Source organism: Dreissena polymorpha, chromosome 3, assembly GCF_020536995.1.
Source record: "Dreissena polymorpha isolate Duluth1 chromosome 3, UMN_Dpol_1.0, whole genome shotgun sequence".
Taxonomy (NCBI): Eukaryota; Metazoa; Mollusca; class Bivalvia; order Myida; family Dreissenidae; genus Dreissena; species Dreissena polymorpha.
In genome coordinates this window covers 4376148-4400540 of record NC_068357.1, presented here as the reverse complement: position 1 = coordinate 4400540, position 24393 = coordinate 4376148, and the positions used below count along the sequence as shown (strand labels likewise).

Below are 24393 nucleotides of genomic sequence, written 5' to 3'. Positions count from 1 at the left end.
AACATGTGTGTCCCCTTCTGAAACTGAGCATTCATGCTCTTAGTCTACTTAGAAATTGTATAATGACATTCTGTCTGTACTGAACTAGGTTATTGGCATTGATTTTATTATGTATTCACTCATGATATTGCTGAAGGGGAATGATGTGTTTGACGCCTTGATGAATTAACCATAAGCGGCAGAATGGAAAGGATCAATGTATCGCAAGAAAAAAATATGACATGGTTAATATTCAATAGGGAATGAGGGAAAAGTAAGAGCAGCCAAATGGGAAATCTTTCTTGTATTTGATCCATAAATATAAAGTTGTTAACAAAACCTCTTCATGTCTTTGTGTTATTGTCCCAATGAGCATATTGATTGTCCTTGGACTCTCATTGACCTTCATACTATTCAATTAAGCCAAGGGCAATAGGTTATTGTGGCATTAACCCTTTATCACTTAGTTACGTATTTTCATGCATTTGTAGTCAATTAGAAAGTCATATTTTATTAAACACCTTTATTACTATATTCAAGTTTAAAAGGCTTTATTTCCAACCCTTAGATACTGATGAGCAGCAAACAGCATAAAAACCATACTCGAGGCTGTTCTGGTTTTATTCTGTTTGCACATTATTAACCCTTTAAGCGCTGGAATGGAATTTTGAAGGCCTTTGCAAACAGTTTGAATCCAGATGAGACACCACAGAACGTGGCGTCTCATCAGGATTCAAACTGTTTGCTATTCTGATAGTATTCTTTGAAAAAAATAAAAAAAATGGCTAATTTTAGAAATTCAGCAGACAACATTTTTGCAGACGACAAATTTCCCAGCATACAAAGGGTTAAGCCATTTTCACTTTGCTTCTGAGCAGGAAAGGGGTTAATATATGAAGACGATTAATGGTAACTTGTGATCAACAGTTGTCAGTCGCTGCTCAGTATTATTTTTGAAACGTAAAAGTAAACTTTCTGAAGTGCTTATTTAAGAAACATTTAATCACAATAAATAAACCAAAATTGAAAAAATCTTTTAAAGCTACTGATAACTATTTTTACAGTATTAAAGCATATGAATTTCTAAAGAATAGTCATGAATTTCTAAAGAATAGTCAGTCATTAAACAACACTCATGGGAAATGTTGGTTCACAGTGTATAATATCAGGCATTTCCCCAGGATTTTGTTCAAGCACAGCGGCAAGACATGGCGGAATGGGGGTTGATTCAAAAGGGTGCCCATTAAGCTTTCTTTTATTCTACATTTTCTTAATCACAATACACAATACTTAGGAGCTATTTAACCACTTTTTTTCTACATGTTCCTAAATAAAATACTCACTAATTTGGAGCTATGAGAACATTAAAATTTATTTTATTGTTTATTTATTGTTCCTCAATTTATTATAATAAAGTCATATTTTATATTATAAAATAACAAGAAAAATAAGAGTAGGCATTAGAACGCACTAAAAATGATTTAAACAAATATCACAATAATAAAGTTACATTTTTTACCACACGTGTACATATATACAATTTTCACTTGGAACGCCTGTTTCCCGAGGCTTCTCCTGGTGCCAGGCATCCACCATTCTACCTAAGCCCACTGCCTCATTGTCTGGTCCTTCAATGCTGACCATCACCAGAGCATTGAGGACAGCAGACTTCAGGCGAGAAGAATCTTCTGTTTTTACACCCTTTCATTGTGCTTCATGTAAGCCTACTTGCAGTCTGAAATACAAACAAAATGTAAAATTATTCTAAAATTAAAATGTTAAATCTCACTGACTTAACACTAAGAGATGCTTAAGCAAAAAATCATTTTTCGTTTGTTAATACGTATATTATTGACAGTCTAGTCAAGTACCCAAGGGGCAGTACCGTCTTCTGAATGCACTGATCTGCACATGTGAAGAATACACAAAGAGCACCATATTATAAACCTACAAAAGGGTGGATTATTTTTCAAACAATTGTTTTATTTTAAAGTCTAGTATATATTTATAAAGTTACATTAAGATATGCTTTTATATTAAAATGTTATCATCTGTAGTGTCACATATTTGATTGAACACAATATCTGTCTGTTTTTAATAATTATTTAAGTGCGATTTCATTTTGCGCTGATTTCACTACATACTTATAAAAAGTTTAGTTAGGTAAAGATATTCGTACCTCCTTCAACTTCTGTATATTGCTGCCACTGACTCGCTGTTTGAGACTTTTGGTTCGTGGGTTGGAGGTCTCAGGATCACTAAAACGTCCTTGATACATTCACTTATTTCACTCTCTGACAGCGACGATAATTAGTAGTACTGACAAAGAAATGTGAAATTGCAGATTTTCCAGACACAGGGACTGGTCGTATATTCGATCGTATCATTATTTCGTGCATCAAAACTAAAGAAAACTTGATTGCAGATATTTAGCGTTTTCCGAAAATATCGAATAAACTATTTGATGTGAATGCATGTTATGTTGTCGCTGTTAATTTAGTTGCGTTTGAGAAAATAGTGTGAAAACATTGTAAGTTTGCTGGAGAAATCAAGTGAGACGTTTGTCTTCAATAATTGTAAATATAACTTAAATTACGCTGAAATGTATACCGTGTTTTACTAAAATTATATGATAAACGTGATATGAATTTTCTTAATCATGCTTTGTTTTGTTGCACTACAAGTAATAATAAAACACATGTTATGTTCTGTTATTCAAGTACGCACTACCGCAACAAACAACGTTGACTGTTTATTTTGTGAATAGCCGTGTGCAATTAAAATGAAACAACAACAAAATCGGGCATACGTTTCATTTCTCTTATGTCACGTGTACCGGTAATAATCGATCATTATCGACCATTATTAAAACACCATAATTGACCCCTTTAAACGACCAATAAATCGTGCTCGCGTCTTATCAAATCTATTCTTATGAACATAAAACTTATAAGGATTGGTCGATGCCAGAATTCAGACAACATTTGGATCAGAGCTTGCTATGGCTTGTAAACTTTTCCAGCATCGCGACGTCATTACTGAAAATCAAACGCCGCGGCGCAATGGATTTTGAAGTCCAGGCACCGCGGGCCCGCTGTGCTTAAACCGTCTGGGGAAATGCCTGAATATATATATAATATAATGTCCATGCTTTTGAATGTCTCTTAAGTGTGCATCGAAAGGGATGGAATTACTAAGAATGTCAAAGTAAATGAACCTTAATTTAACCTTGTGTGAAATCATTTACTTTGACATTCTTAAAATTCTTGTATTTCAGTAAAAGTGTACATTGATAACCTGGACTTAGTTTAAAAATTATTATTATATTTATTATAAATTAACGATATTTGTTCAAAATCAATTTAAAATTATTACCATTTTTGCCCAGACTACTTAACCTCAACAAAAAATTATAAATATCTACAAACTCTTCTGAAAATGGTTAACAGAACACCACATCCAAAGTAACAAAGTTTGAACCATGTGGTTTAAGTTTCTTCTGGTCTAGGGAACTTCATGTTTGATTTGACAGATAGCTTTAGAATGAAATGTATCAAACATCTCCATTTTCAGTTCAGTTGATAATGTAGCGTGCTTGTGTGAACATTGTTCATGCTCTATGAAATGGGTCACTAATTAAATTATGACCTTTTCAAAAAAGGAGGAGTAACAGAAGAAAAGATAAGCTACAAATGGTTTAACTTTTATTCACACTGAATTCAGTTATTTAAAAATTGTTTCCGTTTGCAGTTGAATATTTGTGAATGTTATCACAGGCAGTGTAGTGAACTTAATACAGTGTGTTGTAAAAACATAAATGCTATCATGTCACTTAGGCAGGGTGTTTATGACTATTTAGGCCATGACTTTTTTTTTTATTGGTTTACAAAAATAATTTTGAAAATGGTCCATCGGGCGGTCGAAAAAAAAAAAAAAAAAAAAAAAACATTGGAAAAATAAGTTAATACTAATAACATCAGAACAAAGACATCATATCTTTTATAACCTTAACACAGAGACGAAAAATCTAATTATGCAATGAAACACATCTATATCTTCAAATGAAATGAGTCACCTAAAAGCACCTTTTGTAACATCAGGCAATTTTAAACACTCCATTAAATGACATGCGTTCTTCTCCCATTAAAACGAAAAACTGCGCTTCATTTCCGTAATTCGATGCACACCATTACGCAATGCGATGCCCGTTGCATAAATCTTATATAAGATAAACTACTCATACACAAAGTATGTGTTTGCTCTTATTGGACTTATGACATCGTCCATGAAAAAAATCGAGGTAGATCGATCCCCGCGTCGTCGCGGTAATGTTTGTTAAAGTTGTTGTTGTCATGAAAACTCGTTGATTTACAACGCAACACGTCTTTATTAAACTGACGCGAATTAATACAATCATATTTGTCAACTTGGCTTTTGCTTTATTTTGATAATTTAATCCAAAGTTTAATGTTAGCAAGTGTTTTTACTGGAATTGTAAACAAGGAGCCAGTTGAAGTCTTCCGAAAATGTGCAGTCTGTGTGAATTGACAGTTTGACGTCATCAAAGGAAAGCCGCTTGCTGTCTGAAGCAATAAAGCGACAAATTTCGCGCCGACAAAATTGGCTTCCTTTGTCTAGCAATCAACATGCCGAACCAATCGTGCGTTTGTTTCTCAATTGCAATCCTCCAATTTAATAATAGCACGTGCATAGCTCCGCCTTCGAATCTTTTGCAGAGAACGGAGGCGGAGTTTAACGGTTAATTGAGCTAGTATTTTTAATACGCAAGTTGAGTTCCGATTTGCCGAAATTACTCGGCCCTAAGCATTAAAACGACAAATACATTTATCAATGATTTTCCGAGATATACCGATTTGTTCCGATTTCCAAACTTTCTGTACAGTTCCTATAAACTATGGCGGACGTGTTTACAAAATTCCTAAACACATATATTTTAAATAATGGCAGTGTTTTATTGGATTATTTATACTAATTATCAAATTGCAAGGTAATACTTTTTATCTACTATAATATCGGGTATGTTTAATATAATAAACATGTTAAACAATATAGTTGCGTCACAGACTCGGAAATAAATTTTGATGCGGTCGACATTTTACTGACGCTGATTTTCCTATTGTCTGTAATTAAATAAATTTTGAGAAGTGCCCATAAAAGGACTGGTACATACTGTGTCACATTGAAAAATATCCCGATCTCTGTAATATATGTGAACCAATCGTTGATTGTACTTACTTGATTTTATTCGCAACCGTACTCAAACCGAATCGTTTTTTTTTCTCGTTTCGCTCGTTTTTCAGTGCGGTCGGGAATAAAATATATAAAAAAAAAGACGATTTTCCGATTTTATTTTTTTTCCCATTTTCCAAAAATTAGGGTCGGCGGTTTTGTAAACCAAGAAATATAAAAGTCGTGGCCTTACATGCATCCCAAGTTGAGGGTCTAATGGTGAGTTATGATCGTTGGTTACTTGAGACATGTGTTAGAGGCAGTCGGAGAACATTTAACTGCTCAGATCTATGTAACACTTATAATGAACAATTACCACTTGAATTAGCATACGCATACTGGTCCTACATTTTCTTCCATTATTTTGCAATAATGAAACTGGATATAGAGTGACATGGTATTTAAGTTTGAATGGTGAAACAAAATATTTTTCTTTCCGTTTAATTTGTTCATTCATGATATTAATTTTATTACCCTTATAGTTAACCAAACCTAAGGATTTGCTTTCTTTGGCAATCCTGTTTGTCTGCACCCCTGTACCTTCTGTTGCATGATATAAGTTGATTTGTATGTCCCCTTCCACTATAGTGGGGGACATACTATAGTGGGGGACATTGTTTTTGCCCTGTCTGTTGGTTTGTTTGTTTGTGTGTTTGTGTCAAACTTTAACATTTGCCATAACTTTTGCAATTTTGAAGATAGCAACTTCATATTTGGCATGCATGTGTATCTCATGGAGCTGCACATTTTGAGTGGTGAAAGGTCGATGTCATCCTTCAAGGTCAAAGGTCAAATATATGGGTAAAAATCGCTTATTTGATATGCACTTTTGCAACATTGAAGATAGCAACTTGATATTTGGCATGCATGTGTATCTCATGGAGCTGCACATTTTGAGTGGTGAAAGGTGAAGGTAAAGGTCATCCTTCAAGGTCAAAGGTCAAATATATGGGGACATAGTGTTTCACAAACACATTGCTTGTGTTTTTTTGTTTTTGTTTTTTTAACCTATTTATTTTAAGCTCTATTAGCATAACAAGCCTGGAAATAATAAGTTGAATTTAGTGTTAAAAAGCACAGGTGATTAGCGTATGGCTATGATATTAATTAGTGAAAACATCATTTTGAATGATAAATATTCATATTTTAACGAAACATCAACTTTTCTGGAACAAAAAAATTCACTATATATATATATATAACAAGGTATTTAACTCGAAATCACCGAAAACAGGGTGCATGGCTTTTAACAGCCATTACTTCGTCAATTTTGCAGCGATTCCAAAAAGGAAATTCATTTCTGCGTTGAATAAGACCGAGATCGTAAAAATCGCTGCCAAATTGACGAAGTAATGGCTGTTCAAAGCCATGCACCTTGTTTTCGGTGATTTCGAGTTGAATACCTTGTTATATATATACTGTATATATGTGACAGTGAAATTTTTCCAAAAAAGTTGATTTTTCGTTATAATATGATTATTTATCATTCAAAATGATGTTTTCACTATGAATATCATAGCCACACGCTAATCACCTGTGTTAAAAAGCTGTGTTTACTTTTTGAAATAAATAAAGCATCTCTTCAAAGTTGATGCCAGGTCCTTTAATATGGGACTTATGTGTGTGTTCATGGGCACATGAAAGGCATGTCATTAACATTTCTTTTGCCAAGTTGGTTGTTTTAAGCTTAAAAGAACTGCTTTGATCTTTCTTAGCTATTCCATTTCCATATAACATATAGCATTTTAGTAGCAATGCTATATAGTTAAGTCATGGCCTTAACTGAATAATTAGGGAACATCTTAAGGAATGTTGTGTCCACTCTTAATAACACTTATAATGCACTTAAAAAATAGGAAAACAAAAAACAATTTGAGAACTTCCACATAAAAGTATTGAAATCAAATAAAGCATTTAGACTTTTTGTGTACTTCCTTTTACAGACAGATTTTTCCACCATATATATTGTAAGAGGGCTCCAGGTATTTAAGTGAAACATTCTTAGCATCATTCTGTGAAAAGCAAGCTGTAGGAATGTTCGTTAATGTTAAGTGTTGTCACAGATAAGCCTGCGCAGTCTGCACAAATGATCCACGATGACATTTTCACCCTATACTGGAGTTTTATTTTGAAGAGCCGTCTAAACGAAAAATTACATTAATCCTTTCAGTGCGGGAACTGAATGTTGAAGGCCTTTGCAAACAGTTTGGATCCAGATGAGACGCCACAGAAGGTGGCGTCTCATCAGGATCCAAACTGTTTGCTATTCTGATAGTATTCTTTGAAAAAAATCAAAGAAAATGCTAATTTTAGAAATTCAGCAGACGACATTTTAGCAGACGACAAATTTCCCAGCATGCAAAGTGTTCAAACAGAAATGCACGGGCTAATCTTGGAGTATGCTTTATGCACATGCATTAATTCTGGTTTTCCCATAGCACGGAGCATATTCATTGTTTATCTTGAGTATTTCCCATAGCACGGAGCATATTCATTGTTTATCTTGAGTATTTAATGAATTTATTATTTTTGTGTTTTTCAGATAACATTGTGATAACTGAAGATGACTCCACTACCACTGCAACCAATAAGGTCCACACTAATTATGATAGTCAAGGTAAGACGTCACAGTGTTATCACATCTGTTATCATTGTGTTATTATGTCAAATAAAATCCACTATGAAGTGGATAAATGTTGAATTATGTTGTTCCCTTTTCTATCTCTAAAATGACTATACTCAGCAAAAACAAGTTGAGTGAATAAATATTCATAAGGCCTATTATTGTGGAAGGTTGAACTTTACCAGTAAGTGATTATTTTTCAAGCTTGAAGCAAAAAGCAGGTGTGTGATCTGTTGATTAAGCTTTGGAATCCACAAATGCAGACATATGATTTTTAAGATTTCAAAGTGAACATAATAATATTATGTGTTTGATAACATTTGGTTTTCATATGATTGAAGTAGATTTATTAATTTAAAAAAATTACTACTCCATTGGTCTTCAAACTTTGCATTTAAAATGCGTCTGTGAGTCGATCTTGCCCTTGTGCAATGTGTACAAAACAATATAATCAATTATGATTGCAAGATGAACATAATGAATAAAAAACAATAATAGTATGGGTTTTGTGAATCTTGGTGGTCTATTGGTTAATTTACATTAAATAATGATAAAGAACACCACTATCCAATGGGTCTTTAAACCATGCCTTTAAAATGTGTCTGTGAGTTGATCCTTCCCTTGTGCAATGTATACAAAACAATTTGATGAAGGTTGTTTCAATTTCTATTCTGAATAGCCAGGAGAAAATGACTTCACCTGATTTTGAAGTAATCAGGGCAAGGTCACAGGAACTTGAAACATTTATGTTTGAGCACAATATCTAGAGAACACATACATTAAGGAGTATTGAGATTGAAATGCTGGTTACTCAGAAGAAAATAAACAAACCCTCTAAGCTTTGCAGTCATGTGCATGTGAAAGGTTCAGGTCACTTGGCCTTGTAACATCAAAACTGACTGTTTTGGCAGGACATTAATATTTTTATGCCCCCCCCCCCCCACCCCTCGGATCAAAAGATCGGGGGTACATTGTTTTTGGCCTGTCTGTCATTGTATGTGTGTGTGTGTCTGTCTGTCCCAAAACTTTAAGGTTGGTCATTATTTTTACAATATTGAAGATAGCAACTTGATATTTGGCATGCATGTGTATCTCATGGCTCTTGTTCAACATTAATAATATACCAATGATCATATGAGTCTTGTTCTGAGAAAACTGGGCTTAATTCATGTGCGTAAAGTGTCGTCCCAGATTAGCCTGTGCAGTCCGCACAGGCTAATCAGGGACGACACTTTCCGCTTTAATGGCATTTTTAGTTTCAAGGAAGTCCCTCCTTACCGAAAATCAAGTTAAGGCGGAAAGTGCTATTATTATAGCTTCATTATAATCTAATCAATTTCATCAAAATGACCTCTACCTCTGCAGGAATATGTCGCCTGAATCCAGACCAAGGCTACAGCAGATCCAACCTCGCCGTCAAGTGGTATTATCACCATGGCAACAACACCTGCTACCGTTTCTGGTATGAGGGGCTCGGGGGCAATGGGAACCGGTTCGAGAACGAGACCATCTGTCTGCAGACGTGCTACAGGCGCCAAAATACAGGTAGGGTGCAATTTTCATCTAGAGGTTACACTAAACTATATAACTTTTTATGCTCCGCCAAAATTTATTTTTGGGGGAGCATAAAGTCGCCGCTTCGTCTGTCCATGCATGCATGTGTGCGTCCGTCTGTGCACAATTCTTGTCCGGGCTATTTCTCAGCAACTAATGACCGGAATTCAAAGAAACTTTATGGAAAGCTTCACTACCAAGAGGAGATGTGCATATTATCAGCCGGTTCTGGTCAGATGATTTTTCACAGAGTTATGGCCCTTTGAAATTTTCCATTGTACATATAGTGCAATTCTTGTCCGGGCATTTCTCCCCAACTACTGACTGGACTTCAATGAAGCTTTATGGGAAGCTTCACTACCTTGATGAGATGCGCATGTTATTAGTGGGTTCTGGTTAGTTGATTTATTTAGAGAGTTATGGCCCTTTGAAATTTTTAAGTTTCTAAACCATCCATCGTATTATTTTGTCCAAAGTTATGCCCCTCAAGACGTTTCCCTTTATCTGAATATATAGTGCAATATTGTGATAAAAAAAAACTTTGGGGAGCATCACCCATCTCCGACGGTTTCTTGTACGGAATAGTTTAGGGTCTCTCAATAATGCTCCCAAGGACTTTTCATTGTTAAATGGTCATGTAACTAATATATAAGTCTACTACATTGGTTTAATTTACGTTTATAGAGAACATTAAGTTTTGACTGTAAAAAAACATGTGATATGTTTAATATATCATTCATATTGAAGGGGGTAGCAAGGTAGAGAGCCTATATTGGTTTAGTATCAAACTTTGGGTTTTGATTAGGATTGATATGTTTGGTATTAAATAAAAACATTTTAATAATTTATGACAAATGTTTTGGAATTGATGCATTTACATTACTTCTTAAGTAAATGCAATTTAAAAAACTAACATATCCAATAATCACAGTTAAGGCTACATGCCATATTTCTTCTCTCTTCAATTTTCTTTACCACTTCATGTTTTTTTTGTATTTTCTAATGTTGTGGGGCCCTTGAAAATAACTGTTGTTATAAAAAACAGTGCTCCAGCTAGGCCTAAATCGAAGGGCGCCCCGCCCTGCCCTCCCGAACCTCCGCCCTGACCTTCCTAGGCCCCCCCCTGCCCTTAAAAAAATTTTTTTTTTTTTTTTTTTTTTTTTTTACATATTATGATGATTAATAAATCTCTTATTAAAATACATTGTAATTAATTTATTCCTCATTGTAGTCATTAAATTTAAATTGTTTAATGACGATGGGAATTATTTATTCTTACAATTATTAATAACATATAAATTAACATGCATGAGGAAGCATTCTAGAAACGCCCGCGCGCTCGAAAGTGCCCTTTTGACAAAATACTGCACGTCCAAAGTGCCCTTTTGACAAAAAATCCCCCTGCCCTTTTCAAATCCTAGCTGCAGCTCTGAAAAATATGCTTATAAATGTTCTTGATGCAACCATTTGTGAACAAAAACTTGTCATCTTGGAGGGTCGCTTCATAACGTCTGACTTGAAAAAAGAAAAAATTGAAACATATTTTCTGAAGATATTATTTTACAGTAACCTGATCCACATTATTTATCTTACTCTCCATGATGTTTATTCTTTTGTTGGACAATGTGAAAAAGGAATGTGACTGCATTCAATCAGTGTTGACATTGTCCATTTAATTATAGTTTGTAAATAGCCGAGTGCCTGTACTAGGCACCAAGTTAGTTCAGTTAGATCAGGACTCGAGTGTCAACCACCCACTGACTGTTGTTTGCACTTTAGTGATGTTTCAATGATGAAGTGCTCAAATTTAATGATACTCAAATGTTCTGAAATATGGTTGAAGCACAATCTGAGGGCGGTCAACCATACAAAAATACAAAAAAATCACCTAATGGTCAAATGAAAAACATACCCTGCAGAGGTTGTAAAAAGATAAACTTCTATATAACTAAATGATAAATATCCAGTTTTCTTTACTGGAAGATTTTATTGCTCAAAGTGAACTTTTGTGATCAATTTTGTTCCTTCATTAGTCATCTGTTGTACGCCTTTCCTGCTTGATGCTGGTCAATAGTTACCTTGTAAACTCTCTAGAGGCCACTTTTATTGCCCAAATCATGAAACTTGGTCAGAATATTTGTGACAATAATATCTCGAATGAATTTGAATCTGGGTCACATGGGGTAAAAACTAGGTCACTTTGTCAACTTAAAAGAAAAAGTTTGTAAACACTAATAATGTGAAAATTGTTTGACCAATAATCATCAAGCCTGCTCTGATTGTTAACCCTTTGCATGCTGGGAAATTTGTCGTCTGCTAAAATGTCGTCTGCTGAATTTGTAAAATAAGCATTTTCTTCATTTTTTTTTTCAAAGAATACTATCAGAATAGCAAACAGTTTGGATCCAGATGAGACGCCACGTTCTGTGGCGTCTCATCTGGATCCTAACTGTTTGCAAAGGCCTTCAAAATTTGGTTCCCGCACTGAAAGGGTTAATTTATAAAACAAGCATTAGGAACAGATCAGATCAATTAAGTTCCTTTGTGCTTCATGCCAGCCCTGACTAGGGCCTTTAGCCCTGTTGTCATAGTTTAATAAGCAACTGTTGGTTATTATGAATGTGTAGGTATTTACAACATCATAAGTACAAATGAATCTTCCTGTAAATCACTTCCTACTTTATTTTAACACCATTTAAATTTTTTTTGAGTTGTTAAGAAGGGAGACTTATCCTGTATCCAGCTCTGTCCCTTGTCAAAACTGCGAGTCCTGTAAGTCAAGACTTATTGCAGATAGAGAGATAAAACTTACCGTAGGTTTCCACGTAAAGCCCGCTCCCGTGTATAGCGCGCAGGCTGTTTTTTAAATGCAAAAATGGAAAACAAAAATTTAAAGACAATAAAACCACCAAATCGGACCGAAAATGGCCGCCATTTTACTATTGCACAATCCAATAATCCGGGGCATTGGAAAGCTTAATTAAGCATTCAAAATAGGAAGCGTTATTATGATTAGGAGCATGGGTTGCATAGCACTATACTTTTCTGACAATTTTGTAATTTTCTAGCAAAAGTTTAACAGTCCACATGCATTTCGTGAAAAACGTGAGAAAATAAGAATTAGTGTACATCGTGTGATTTTACATCGGGGAAAACATGGACATTACCGGTAAATTTGAATGTGGCATGGGAGACAGGGATACAGTTGTTGAGGTATGCGGGCGTCACTAAGGACTATATTTTTGACAATTGTTAAGACTATTCTCTCGAGAATATGGTTGGCCACTCCCGTACAGATGACTCGCCGACATTGAACTCACGGCCAGCAGCTGGATTACCGTGAGTCTCGGCGTACTTGATAACATCAAGCTTTTCTTTGGCTGTATACGACTGGCGTACACGACCCATTTTGACAATCAAGATAAATCTTGTGATGGTAGACAATTTCAAGACAATTTCAAGATAAATCTTGTGATGGTAGACAATTTCAATTTGGATGATGTTCTGTATGACGATGTCAATTTCTCTCTGTATTGTAGTTCAGGCGATTGCTAACGAATGTTTGCAACACCACTGTTGAACGTTTAATATTTATACACACAAAATGAAATTGCATATTTCCACGTTCTCAAGTGTTAATTAGTGTCTTAAATGTCAATTAGCGTCTTAACAAGTCGTGGCACATATTACGCAATAACATCTGCCAATTACGAAGTGCAAAATGACCCCCTTTCACACCTACCGTTACCTGCAAAAAGACCTGGTTCGCACCTACCCTTGCCTGCTCTCTGGAATGTCGACAACAATCCCCATCGGAATTCATCAATAAAGAAGTATAAAAACACAAACAAAGAAATGTCCGCAAGTTTATTCAAACAAATTTATTATGACCAAAACTTCTTCTACCGCGTTCATATCTACCAGTAGCAACTTCTTGTTGTTTCGACAATGGCCCCTCAGTCTGTACGATTATAGGGTGGTAGTTTTCTGGAACAAAAACATGGCGGCCATTTTGATTATTTACCATTACACAAAATATTTTTTACCAATTTAGCAGCCAGGATAGCATTGTATCAATGTATAGCGCGCATCAGCTTTTTAATTTGTATTTTGGAGGTAAAACACTGTGCGCTATACGTGGAAACCTACGGTAATGAACTTGTGAATGAGCATCTCAACTTGATATACATTGTTTTATAGGTGTAGGTTATATCAATGTTAGTTTGGGTTTTGAGTTGAATTTTGTGATGACCATAGCATGTGTACGAGGTTAACAGATCAAGCCTGTACTGGTACCGCTTTCTAGGGAGACAGGAGATTTAACTAGCCTACCCTGTCCTTGATATACAGCTACCAATGCAAAAAATGTAGTGAAATTTTCTTATAAAACTAACGATTACACTGATGATTTCAGAGGTCGTTAACCATTAGCCATTTGAATTACTTGTTTGTAATGTACTCCAATGTCTGTCTATGTAAGCAATAAATTCCTATGCGTAACCATCTCTAAGGAAAGTAGTCATCAGCATTTTTCAGTCGTGAAATTAATTCATATTTCACAGCAATTACCTCATAAATTATGATGTTTCTTTCATACCACTTTTGCCCATCATCACTTTATCTGCTAGTGTGCGTTGGTGTGCGCAGTCATCAAGTGTATTTACCATATTCATTTCGTTATCAAAGCCTACTTAGGCTTGTTGAAATTAAATAACTTAAGGGTGTCGAAATTCAGCTATGTACAAAGGCATATCTGTCAACATATGACATACTTTTTAAGATACCGCTTTAGGCAAGTAATTAGCTCTTTAAAAAGTTGTTTGAACCTTTAATGGATATGAGTTAATTCTGTAATGAGACCTAAATAAAGATTTATTGTGTATATTGTTTGGTCTTATGATATTGGGAGTCTTTGCTAGCCTTATATTAAACATTCAATAAAGCTTAAGCAAATAGCTTTATTTAAAAATAAACTGAAAGACCCATCTTAAGGGTAATGTTGATTTTGTGAAAATGGAACTTGATATTTTAGTTAATACATCCACAAGGTCCCTGGAGGTATACTCGCTTACCTACACCAGTTTGTTCTATAACCTCAGGAGCATGACAGAAACAAGTGGCTTATGGAAATCAAGCAATGTTTTTCTGTCACTTTTGTTACAGTATTCAGCATAAAAGGTATTGTTACAATCAGGGATCATATTTTCCCGCAACATCAATCGGTCGGATATAAATGGGGAAAAGTATCAGAAAATGTATATCCGAAATCATGACAAATTACGTTAAAATATATACCATTGATTTTGCCATTCATGAAGGTGGTATAATACATGTACAAGTAAAATTCCCTTGGGCATTTTTTCAAACGGAACGAGTTTTCTCAACTGGTTTTATCATTTGGTATTTCATTGTTGTTTCGTGTGCTGTTTTATCAGACTTTTTTCATCGTTGTCAATATTATTAATCTGTGTAAGTCTATACCGATGTTTAAAATTGTTGTTGACTCGATAATAGCTTACAAACATGCACTGAACCAAACAAATGTCTGTGCGTTGGTTGGCTACTAACAACAACAAACCAAATAATTAAGAAATAATTTGTTGTCAAATAACCCACGGCCGATAGTTTAGATGCGTAGGGATTTAATCACGAGAGCGAAGCATTTGAAACCACGCATCTAATTTTCCGGTCGTGAGTTATTCAACAACAAAGTATAAAGTACACGAATTATTTCGATTCTAACACGGTTTTACTAAAGATTTATTCAATATATATTATTTTTCTTGTGTACTATTTTATGTGAAGTTCCGCCCATATCAATAACTTTCGGCTGTTCTGTCGATCAGATCCGCGACTTTCATTCATAATTATATTACCGGATTATTACGCTGGTGGAAAATGTATCTGCATGTTTTGTTCAGTTACAGCGCGTTGCCACAGTGTGCATTCAGACTCGTCTTTACGGATGCGTCTTTAATCCGCTGTTCACAAGTTTTTTATTCTTGGTCTGACATGCAATAAACCGGTCCTGACCGGTTTAGAGACTGCAGCGAATGGTTTACCTAATCGAGATAAGAATGTCATTAGGGTTTGTTAGCATGTACACTGTGTAATCGATTTCATGACATGGGAATTTTAATAGCAAACAGAATCGGACCGACTGTTTGGGATTTTTAATCGGTCTTTCATGACCCCAATCGGTCTAGGACCGACAAAACCGATAAAAATATGATCCCTGGTTACAATAATAGGAACCATAGCATCAAATTCTGTATGTGTAAATGTAAATACCAATCCTATCTTTTGAGAATGTGTTATGAATATAAAGATTATTCTGACCCTATTGAGTCATTGATAAGAGAAGTGTTTACCCACAGGATTAATCATTTCCTACGCATTTCAAACATATATAGGAAGAAATTAGCAATCTAAACTATTAGTTAAAATCTATGTTGAACTCTTATGACATTCAATTTTTTTACTTTAAAAAGTAAATTACAGTTTATTAGTTAAATATTTTAGTAATGGGTTTGCATGATGTTTTGTAAGATTGCCTTTGTTTGTTGAAGCATTGGTCCATTGTCAGATAGACTTATTGTTTATAGAGTTTTGGGCGGGAATTAATTATTACTTTGTATTGGCAAAAAATTCTGCTCAATTTAAAGCAATTCCTGTAGTTTAAGATTTGTATTCATTTGTCTTAAACATAAAAAAACTGTTTACATTGATAGAAACCGACCCAAATAAAAATGTGCGGACCCAAAATTTTTGTTTTCTTGGTTGAATTTTCACTCATGTTAAACTGATTGATTCTTTTAATTAAATTAACTTAAAAATATAAACATATAAAGAAAAAAATATTCATTGACTGTTTTTAAGATTTCTGTAAATGACCTTTGATATTGAAAGTGAAAAATACCCTGGCTGGCATAATCTGACGGTGTTCTGAAGGTGACCAAGGATGCAGTAAGATTGCAAAGGAAGCCATGGGGCATTCCAAATGCCAAGAACTCAAAGTCAGTGGTACCTAACAGCTACGACTTTTGACTTTTTCAAAATTTGATTAATGCTAAGTAAAATAAATTTGTCTATGAATGTAATTATGTAATCATAAGTATGAATTTCATATAATAAATTGGCAATGTGAAATCTGGGTGTACATAAAATTATATAAAAATAGGTCTTAATGTGGTGAAAAATCTTACAATGTGAGTAACATGGGTGCCTTCAAGTGGCACTTCACCCCATGCAACTAGACTCATGCTGACAAACACTTTGAAGATTTTAATTAAGAGAGATTTTCCTCAAGTGGGATTAATCATAAACAAATTGCTCAAGTATGAAATATTTATTACATAACATTTTTGAATTAGGTGTATTTTTTTAAATACGGGTATTAGCTATTAACTTGATATTATTTAAGCATAAGAAGATTAAATATATTCAGAATTTGAAAAAAAAAGTTGTTGATTCCTTACTTTAAATTTCGAAATTATGTAATTATTTCGGAATGTAGGACACATTATACATCTTCTTGAATAAGCTGCAATTAATTTTTTTGTTAAGCCCCTCTTCGAAGAAGAGTGGGTATATTGTTTTGCTCATGTCAGTCGGTCGGTCGGTCGGACGGTCCATCCACCAGATGGTTTCTGGATGATAACTCAAGAACGCTTACGCCTAGGATCATGAAACTTCATAGGTACATTGATCATGACTCGCAGATGACCCCTATTGATTTTCAGGTCACTAGGTCAAATGTCGAGGTCGCGGTGAATCAAACCAGTTAAATGGTTTCCGGATGATGACTCAAGAACGCTTACGCCTAGGATCATGAAACTTCATAGGTACATTGATCAAGACTCGCAGATGACCCCTATTGATTTTCAGGTCACTAGGTCAAAGGTCAAGGTGACTCGAACCAGTAAAATGGTTTCCGAATGATAACTCAAGAACGCTTACGCCTAGGATCATGAAACTTCATAGGTACATTGATCATGACTCGCATATGACCCCTATTGCTTTTCAGGTCATTAGGTCTAAGGTCAAGGTCACGGTGACTCGAACCAGTTAAATGGTTTCTTGATGATAACTCAAGAACACTTACGCCTAGTTTATTAAGATTTTTGCTTAAAGAAATACTTCAGTTTATCCCCTATGGGTAAAATTTTGCAATATTTCCTGCCTCCTAATATTGATTCAGAAATGCAGCTTGCATTACATTGAGCAAGGTATTTGTGATTCAAAGTTGGTTAGAATATACTAAATTATTTAGAAGCCGAGAGGGATTGGTGTATTTTAATGATGTTTTTCTCAAGGTAAATGAGAAGTAAAGCATCATAAATTCTCCGTTACTAACTTTCTGTTGTTTTCTAATTCAATATTGTTGCAATCAACTTTGTAATAAACCTTCATATATTGCCATTATGTCTCAGACTATGATTATGTCAATTCAGTAATTAAGTTAGAACTTGACTGTGGAATCTCTGGCTAGAATTGTAAGCCTGTATTTCCTGTTAGATGGAGTAAACTTCTGTTTGACATTAGATAATATAAATATATATATGACATGCAAAAAGAAAATGAGTGGCACTCTTGGAAAACAGGGCTTAAATGCATCTTCAAAAAGTGTTGTCCAAGATTAGTCCTTTCAGTGCTGGAACTGAATTTTGAATGCCTTTGCAAACAGTTTAAATCCAGATGAGACGCCACAGAACGTGGCATCTCATTAGGATCCAAACTGTTTGCTTTTCTGATAGTATTCTTTGAAAAAAAAGAGGAAAATGCTTATTTTAGAAATTCATCAGACGACTTTTTAGCAGACGACAAATTTCCCAGCATGCAAAGGGTTAGTCTCTACAGTTTGCACTGACTAATCAGAGCATCACTTTTGTTTAAATGCAATTTTTTGTTTATAAAAAGTGTCTTCTTAAAGGAAATCCAGTTAAGGTGGAAAGTGTCATCCCTGATCAGCCTGTGTGGACTGAGCAAGTTAATCTGGGATGACGATTATCTCTCAATCATAAGCCTTGTTTTCCCAGAGATGGCTTAAGTATTTTATTTATTAAAAAATTGCAAAAACTGAGCATCACAGGGGTTAAAAAAGTCCTTGGGCTTGTATTAAATGGTTGAAATGTGTTTTTTTAGCATACAAATGTTTGTTGTTCTATGATACTATTTTGTTATGTGATACTCTCCCATCGTCAGCTTTTTATATATCCTCGTTTACACCAATTCATTTTATAAAAAAAAATACAAAAAATGCTTTTATGTTAATTTTTTCTCTGTATTTGGGCTAAAACTATTTGATTTAAATACAGAGAAGATGAGTACAGTTCTCACCTGTGGCCAGAGATGAAAGAACATCTTGTTGTATTAAAGAAAATGCAATAAATCTGATGATGAAGTAACCCATTGTGGCATGCTTATATCATCACATTTAGAAGTATTTCTGAATGAAAACTATGTAGCAACGTATATTGTTACAATTCATTAAACATCCCAATAAAGGCTCACGTTTTATGTCATAAACTACTGAACAAGATACATTTATTAATGACAAGATAGGTGATTTATCGACACTGAAATTGGTTTTAAAATTTATTGTGGTTTCATTGGGGACAAAATGAACAAACTTTGATATGAGTTGTTTTATGCGAAAATCGGTCTAATGCCATATACACCCAGCGTACCTCTAGACCAGCCTGCACTATCACACAGTCTGGTCAGGAGCTTAGCTGTCTGCTATAAAACATGCAAGGTTTCCAGGTCTTATAAGTTTACCGAGTAGCTCAGGACTAGACTGCAGAAATGATCAAACATGCAAGGTGTCATGGTCTTATTAGTTTACCAAGTAGCTCCGGACTAGACTGCAGGAATGATAAAAGATGCAAGGTGTCATGGTCTTATTAGTTTACCAAGTAGCTCCGGACTAGACTGCAGGAATGATAAAACATGCAAGGTTTCTAGGTCTTATTAGTTTTTCTAGGTCTTTTTCGCATGATGGGGCTAATATACAAGTCTGTGTTTAGTCCTGGACATGGATTTAGGAACAGATGCAAGATATCCTGAGAATAGGAATATTGAACAAAAGTATACCTGTTGCAATCTTGGTCATTGTATTATGTTATATCTACAGTTCTGAATCTTGCATTATATTATGTCTATGTTTTTGCAAACATTGTGTTGTGTTCTTTCAACTTTTTTTGTAGGGTATTTTCAAACTTAAGTTATGTAATTAATAAACCTGTTTCACTATAAGTTTCCACATTTCTCAACCCATTAGATTGAGTCAACTACATGTTGAGATCAATGAAGCAATGAAAACTGGTCCGATGTGAATGCTTTTAATGCCAATATCAGAAGATTACACTTGATTCTATTAGCTAATACCAAGGCAAGTGGGAATAAAGAAACTCAAGACACTGTATCAGGAGAGAAATTCTTGTTATTATAAGCTTGTTTTTTATACCATCAATGCAATGATTTTATATTTACAGTTTTTGAAGCCAACATTAAAGGTCCAATTTAAATGCTTTCTCCACTCATTTCAGAGGAGGAGACATGTTCGATGCCGCCAATGACTGGACGGGACTGCAAGGCTCGCATGTCCAGGTACTGTCATGGGGGGACTGCAAAGCTCGCATGTCCAGGTCCTGTCATGGGGGGACTGCAAGGCTCGCATGTTTATGTACTGTCATGGGTGGTACTGCAAGGCTCGCATGTCCAGGTACTGTCATTGGGGGGACTGCAAGGCTCGCATGTCAAGGTACTGTCATGGGGGGGACTGCAAGGTTCGCATGTCCGTACCTGTCATGGGTGGACTGCAAGGCTCGCATGTCCGGGTACTGTCATGGGGGGGACTGCAAGGCTTGCATGTCCGGGTACTGTCATGGGGGGGACTGCAAGGCTCGCATGTCAAGGTACTGTCATGGGGGGGACTGTAAGGCTTGCATGTCCTGGTACTGTCATGGGGGGGACTGCAAGGCTCGCATGTCCAGGTACTGTCATGGGCAGGAATGCAAGGCTCGCATGTCCAGGTACTGTCATGGAGGGGACTGCAAGGCTCGCATGTCCAGTCCAGGTACTGTCAAGGGGATGTCCAGGTACTGTCATGGGGGGGAATGCAAGGCTCGCATGTCCAGGTACTGTCATGGGGGGGACGGCAAGGCTCGCATGTCCAGGTACTGTCATGGGGATGTCCAGGTACTGTCATGGGGATGTCCAGGAACTGTCATGGGGATGTCCAGGTACTGTCATGGTGATGTCCAGGTACTGTCATTGTGATGTCCAGGTATTGTCATGGGTATGTCCAGGTACTGTCATGGGGATGTCCAGGAACTGTCATGGGGATGTCCAGGTACTGTCATGGTGATGTCCAGGTACTGTCATGATGATGTCCAGGTACTGTCATGGGGATGTCCAGGTACTGTCATGGGGATGTCCAGGTACTGTCATGGGGATGTCCAGGTACTGTTATGGGGATGTCCAGGTACTGTCATGGATATGTCCAGGTACTGTCATGATGATGTCCAGGTACTGTCATGGGGGGAAATGCAAGGCTCGCATGTCCAGGTACTGTCATGGGGGGGACGGCAAGGCTCGCATGTCCAGGTACTGTCATGGGGATGTCCAGGTACTGTCATGGGGATGTCCAGGAACTGTCATGGGGATGTCCAGGTACTCTCATGGGGATGTCCAGGTACTGTCATTGTGATGTCCAGGTACTGTCATGGGTATGTCCAGGTACTGTCATGGGGATGTCCAGGAATTGTCATGGGGATGTCCAGGTACTGTCATGGTGATGTCCAGGTACTGTCATGGTGATGTCCAGGTACTGTCATGGGGATGTCCAGGTACTGTCATGGGGATGTCCAGGTACTGTCATGGGGATGTCCAGGTACTGTTATGGGGATGTCCAGGTACTGTCATGGGGATGTCCAGGTACTGTCATGGGGATGTCCAGGTACTGTCATGGGGATGTCCAGGTACTGTCATGGGGATGTCCAGGTACTGTCATGGGGATGTCCAGGTACTGTCATGGGGATGTCCAGGTACTGTCATGGGGATGTCCAGGTACTGTCATGGGGATGTCCAGGTACTGTCATGGGAATGTCCAGGTACTGTCATGGGGATGTCCAGGTACTGTCATGGGGATGTCCAGGTACTGTCATGGGGATGTCCAGGTACTGTCATGGGGTTGTCCAGGTACTGTCATGGGGATGTCCAGGTACTGTCATGGGGATGTCCAGGTACTGTCATGGGGATGTCCAGGTACTGTCATGGGGATGTCCAGGTACTGTCATGGGGATGTCCAGGTACTGTCATGGGGATGTCCAGGTACTGTCATGGGGATTTCCAGGTACTGTCATGGGGATGTCCAGGTACTGTCATGGGGATGTCCAGGTACTGTCATGGATATGTCCAGGTACTGTCATGGGGTTGTCCAGGTACTGTCATGGGGATGTTCAGGTTCTGTCATGGGGATGTCCAGGTACTGTCATGGGAATGTCCAGGTACTGTCATGGGGATGTCCAGGTACCTCATGGGGTTGTCCAGGTACTGTCATGGGGATTTCCAGGTACTATCATGGGGATGTCCAGGTACTGTCATGGGGATGTCCAGGTACTGTCATGGGGATTTCAAGATACTGTCATGGGGTTGTCCAGGTACTGTCATGGGGATGTCCAGGTACTGTCATTGGGATGTCCAGGTACTGTCATACATTTGAGCCTCACTCTGGAGAAACATGGCTTCATTTGTGTCTTGTTCTGTGAAAGCTGGTCATTATGCATGTGCGTAAAGTGTCGTCCCAGATTAGCCTGTGCACTTCGCACAGGCTAATCAGGGACGACACTTTCGGCTTTAATGGTATTTTTCATTTAAAGGAAGTCCCTTTTTACTGAAAATCTAGTTTAAGCGGAAAGTGTCGTCCTTGATTAGCCTGTGCAGACTGCACAGGCTAATCTGGGACGACACTTGACACACATGCATTATGCCCAGCTTTCACAGAACAAGACACATTTATTTGCGGACTGCACAGGCTAATCTGGGAGGACACTACCCAAATGCATTAATCCCTTTTTTCCAAAAGGGTGGTTAATTTCTTTCAAAACCTTAAAGTTTATTACAGCTTTTTAAACTCAGACAGGAAGTATTTTGCTAGTAAAGAAACATAGCATATAGGAGTCAATTTGTCAGTTGGTCGGTCTGTCTGTCCTGAAAATTTCATCAGATCTTCACCAAACTTGGCCAGAAGTTGTATCTAGATGATGTCTAGGTCAAGTTTGAATATAGGTCATGGGGGGTCAAAACTAGGCCACGGGGTCACTCAGTGCGTTCAAAACTTAAAGTTTGTCCGGACCATAACTATGTCATTTATCGTTAGATTTCGAAACGACTTGGTACATTTGTTTACCATCATGGGACGGTGTGTCATGCAAAAGAAGTACTTTGATACCTCCAAGATCAAGGTCACACTTGGAGTTCAAAGATCATGAGCTTGTCCGGGCCATAATTTTGTAATTTATTGTGAGACTTTAAAATCATTTGGCACATTTGGTCACCATCATTGGACGGTGTGTCGTGCGAAAGAATTACTTCGATATCTCCAAGGTCAAGGTCACACCTTGAGTTCAAAGGTCAAAAATGGCCATAAATAAGCTTGTTTTGGCCATTACTATGTTGTTCATTGTGAGATTTTAAAATAATTTGGCACATTTGTTCACCATCATTGGACGGTGTGTCATGCGAAAGAATTACATTGATATCTCCAAGGTCAAGGTCACACTTTGAGTTCAAAGGTAAAAAATTGCCATAAATGATCTTGTCTGGGCCATAACTATGTCATTCATTGTGAGATTTTAAATTACTCTGTACATTTGTTCACAACCATTGGAAGGTGTGTCATTCAAAAGAATTACGTTGATATCTCCAAGGTCAAGTTAAACTTTGAGTTCAAAGGTCAAAAATGGCCATAAATGATCTTGTCTGGGCCATAACTATATCATTCATTGTGAGATTTTAAAGTGACTCTGTACATTAATTTTGTTCACAGTCATTGGACTGCGTGTCATGCGAAAGAATTCAAGAGTTCAAAGGTCAAAATGGCCATAAATGATAATGGCATAATCATTCTTAATCAGAGGGAAAGTGGAAATTGCTATATGCAACCTGGCATAAATCCAGAACAGCCTGCGAGTAACTCAACTCACTGTCTGTGCAGGTATTATGCTGTTTGTTGAAGCCCTTAAAACTTAGTTAGAAAGGTTGTAACTTTAATTTCATTTTCGGAGGGACTACAAGCGCGTCAATGTGCGTATCTGAGTGCTAGAGGGTTAACAGAGTAGTATTTTAGGTATTACTACGACAAGTCCCGAGGCGAGTGCCTGCAGTTCATCTATGGCGGCTGTGGTGGCAACAACAACAACTTCCAATCCAAGGCGGACTGTGAACGGGAATGCAGGGCCGGGAGCAGCGGTATATATAGCTTTACTTACGTTTTATCTATCAAGGGTTAAAGGTGTAACCATTTTCCAAATAGAAGTGTTCATCAGAATCAATTGTGAAAATCAAAACCCTCGAAATATATCTTAAATTATTGTCTCCAACATACCATAAATATGCCCCTTGCTACAATGATTTTAATCAAATTTATATGTGATCATACTGTGGCAATAACAATCATGAACAAAATGGTTTATATGCATTAAAATAATAGTTTTAAGTTCTCTAAAGTTTGTAAAGTAGTACGTGTTTTGATACTTGTTTTTGAAGTTTTTTTTATTAAAATTTCCAATACTGTAAATATGTTTAAGTGTATACATTGCAACAAAACTTAAATTTTTGTAATAATTTATTTTAGCAATTTCCAATGAGTGATAATTTTTCACATACTCAGTTTCACTTGAATTGATTGTTTTAACATATTTGTGTGATGACATGTGTCTAAAACATGTTTCTAGATAAAGTCATTGCAGTTACAGAGATGG

General features: G+C 36.7%; 1 protein-coding gene and 1 long non-coding RNA gene across 7 annotated transcripts in view; both read left to right on the top strand.

Annotated features, from left to right (window-relative positions):
- The window catches only part of LOC127872807 (papilin-like), a 353664-nt gene that overhangs the window by 310989 nt on the left and 18282 nt on the right, over positions 1 to 24393 (top strand). For 5 of the 6 annotated variants that reach the window (XM_052416218.1, XM_052416223.1, XM_052416220.1 and 2 more), the window contains 5 exons: positions 7772 to 7846; positions 9218 to 9397; positions 19957 to 20017; positions 23760 to 23881; positions 24367 to 24393. In XM_052416218.1, the coding sequence (XP_052272178.1) occupies positions 7772 to 7846; positions 9218 to 9397; positions 19957 to 20017; positions 23760 to 23881; positions 24367 to 24393 (465 nt within the window). The remainder of the gene's footprint in view (positions 1 to 7771; positions 7847 to 9217; positions 9398 to 19956; positions 20018 to 23759; positions 23882 to 24366) is intronic. The other variant, XM_052416221.1, reaches the window with a different exon arrangement.
- Positions 20844 to 21489, top strand: LOC127872818 (uncharacterized). The gene is made up of 3 exons (XR_008045799.1): positions 20844 to 20894; positions 21127 to 21148; positions 21413 to 21489. It is a non-coding gene; the product is annotated as an uncharacterized LOC127872818 (long non-coding RNA).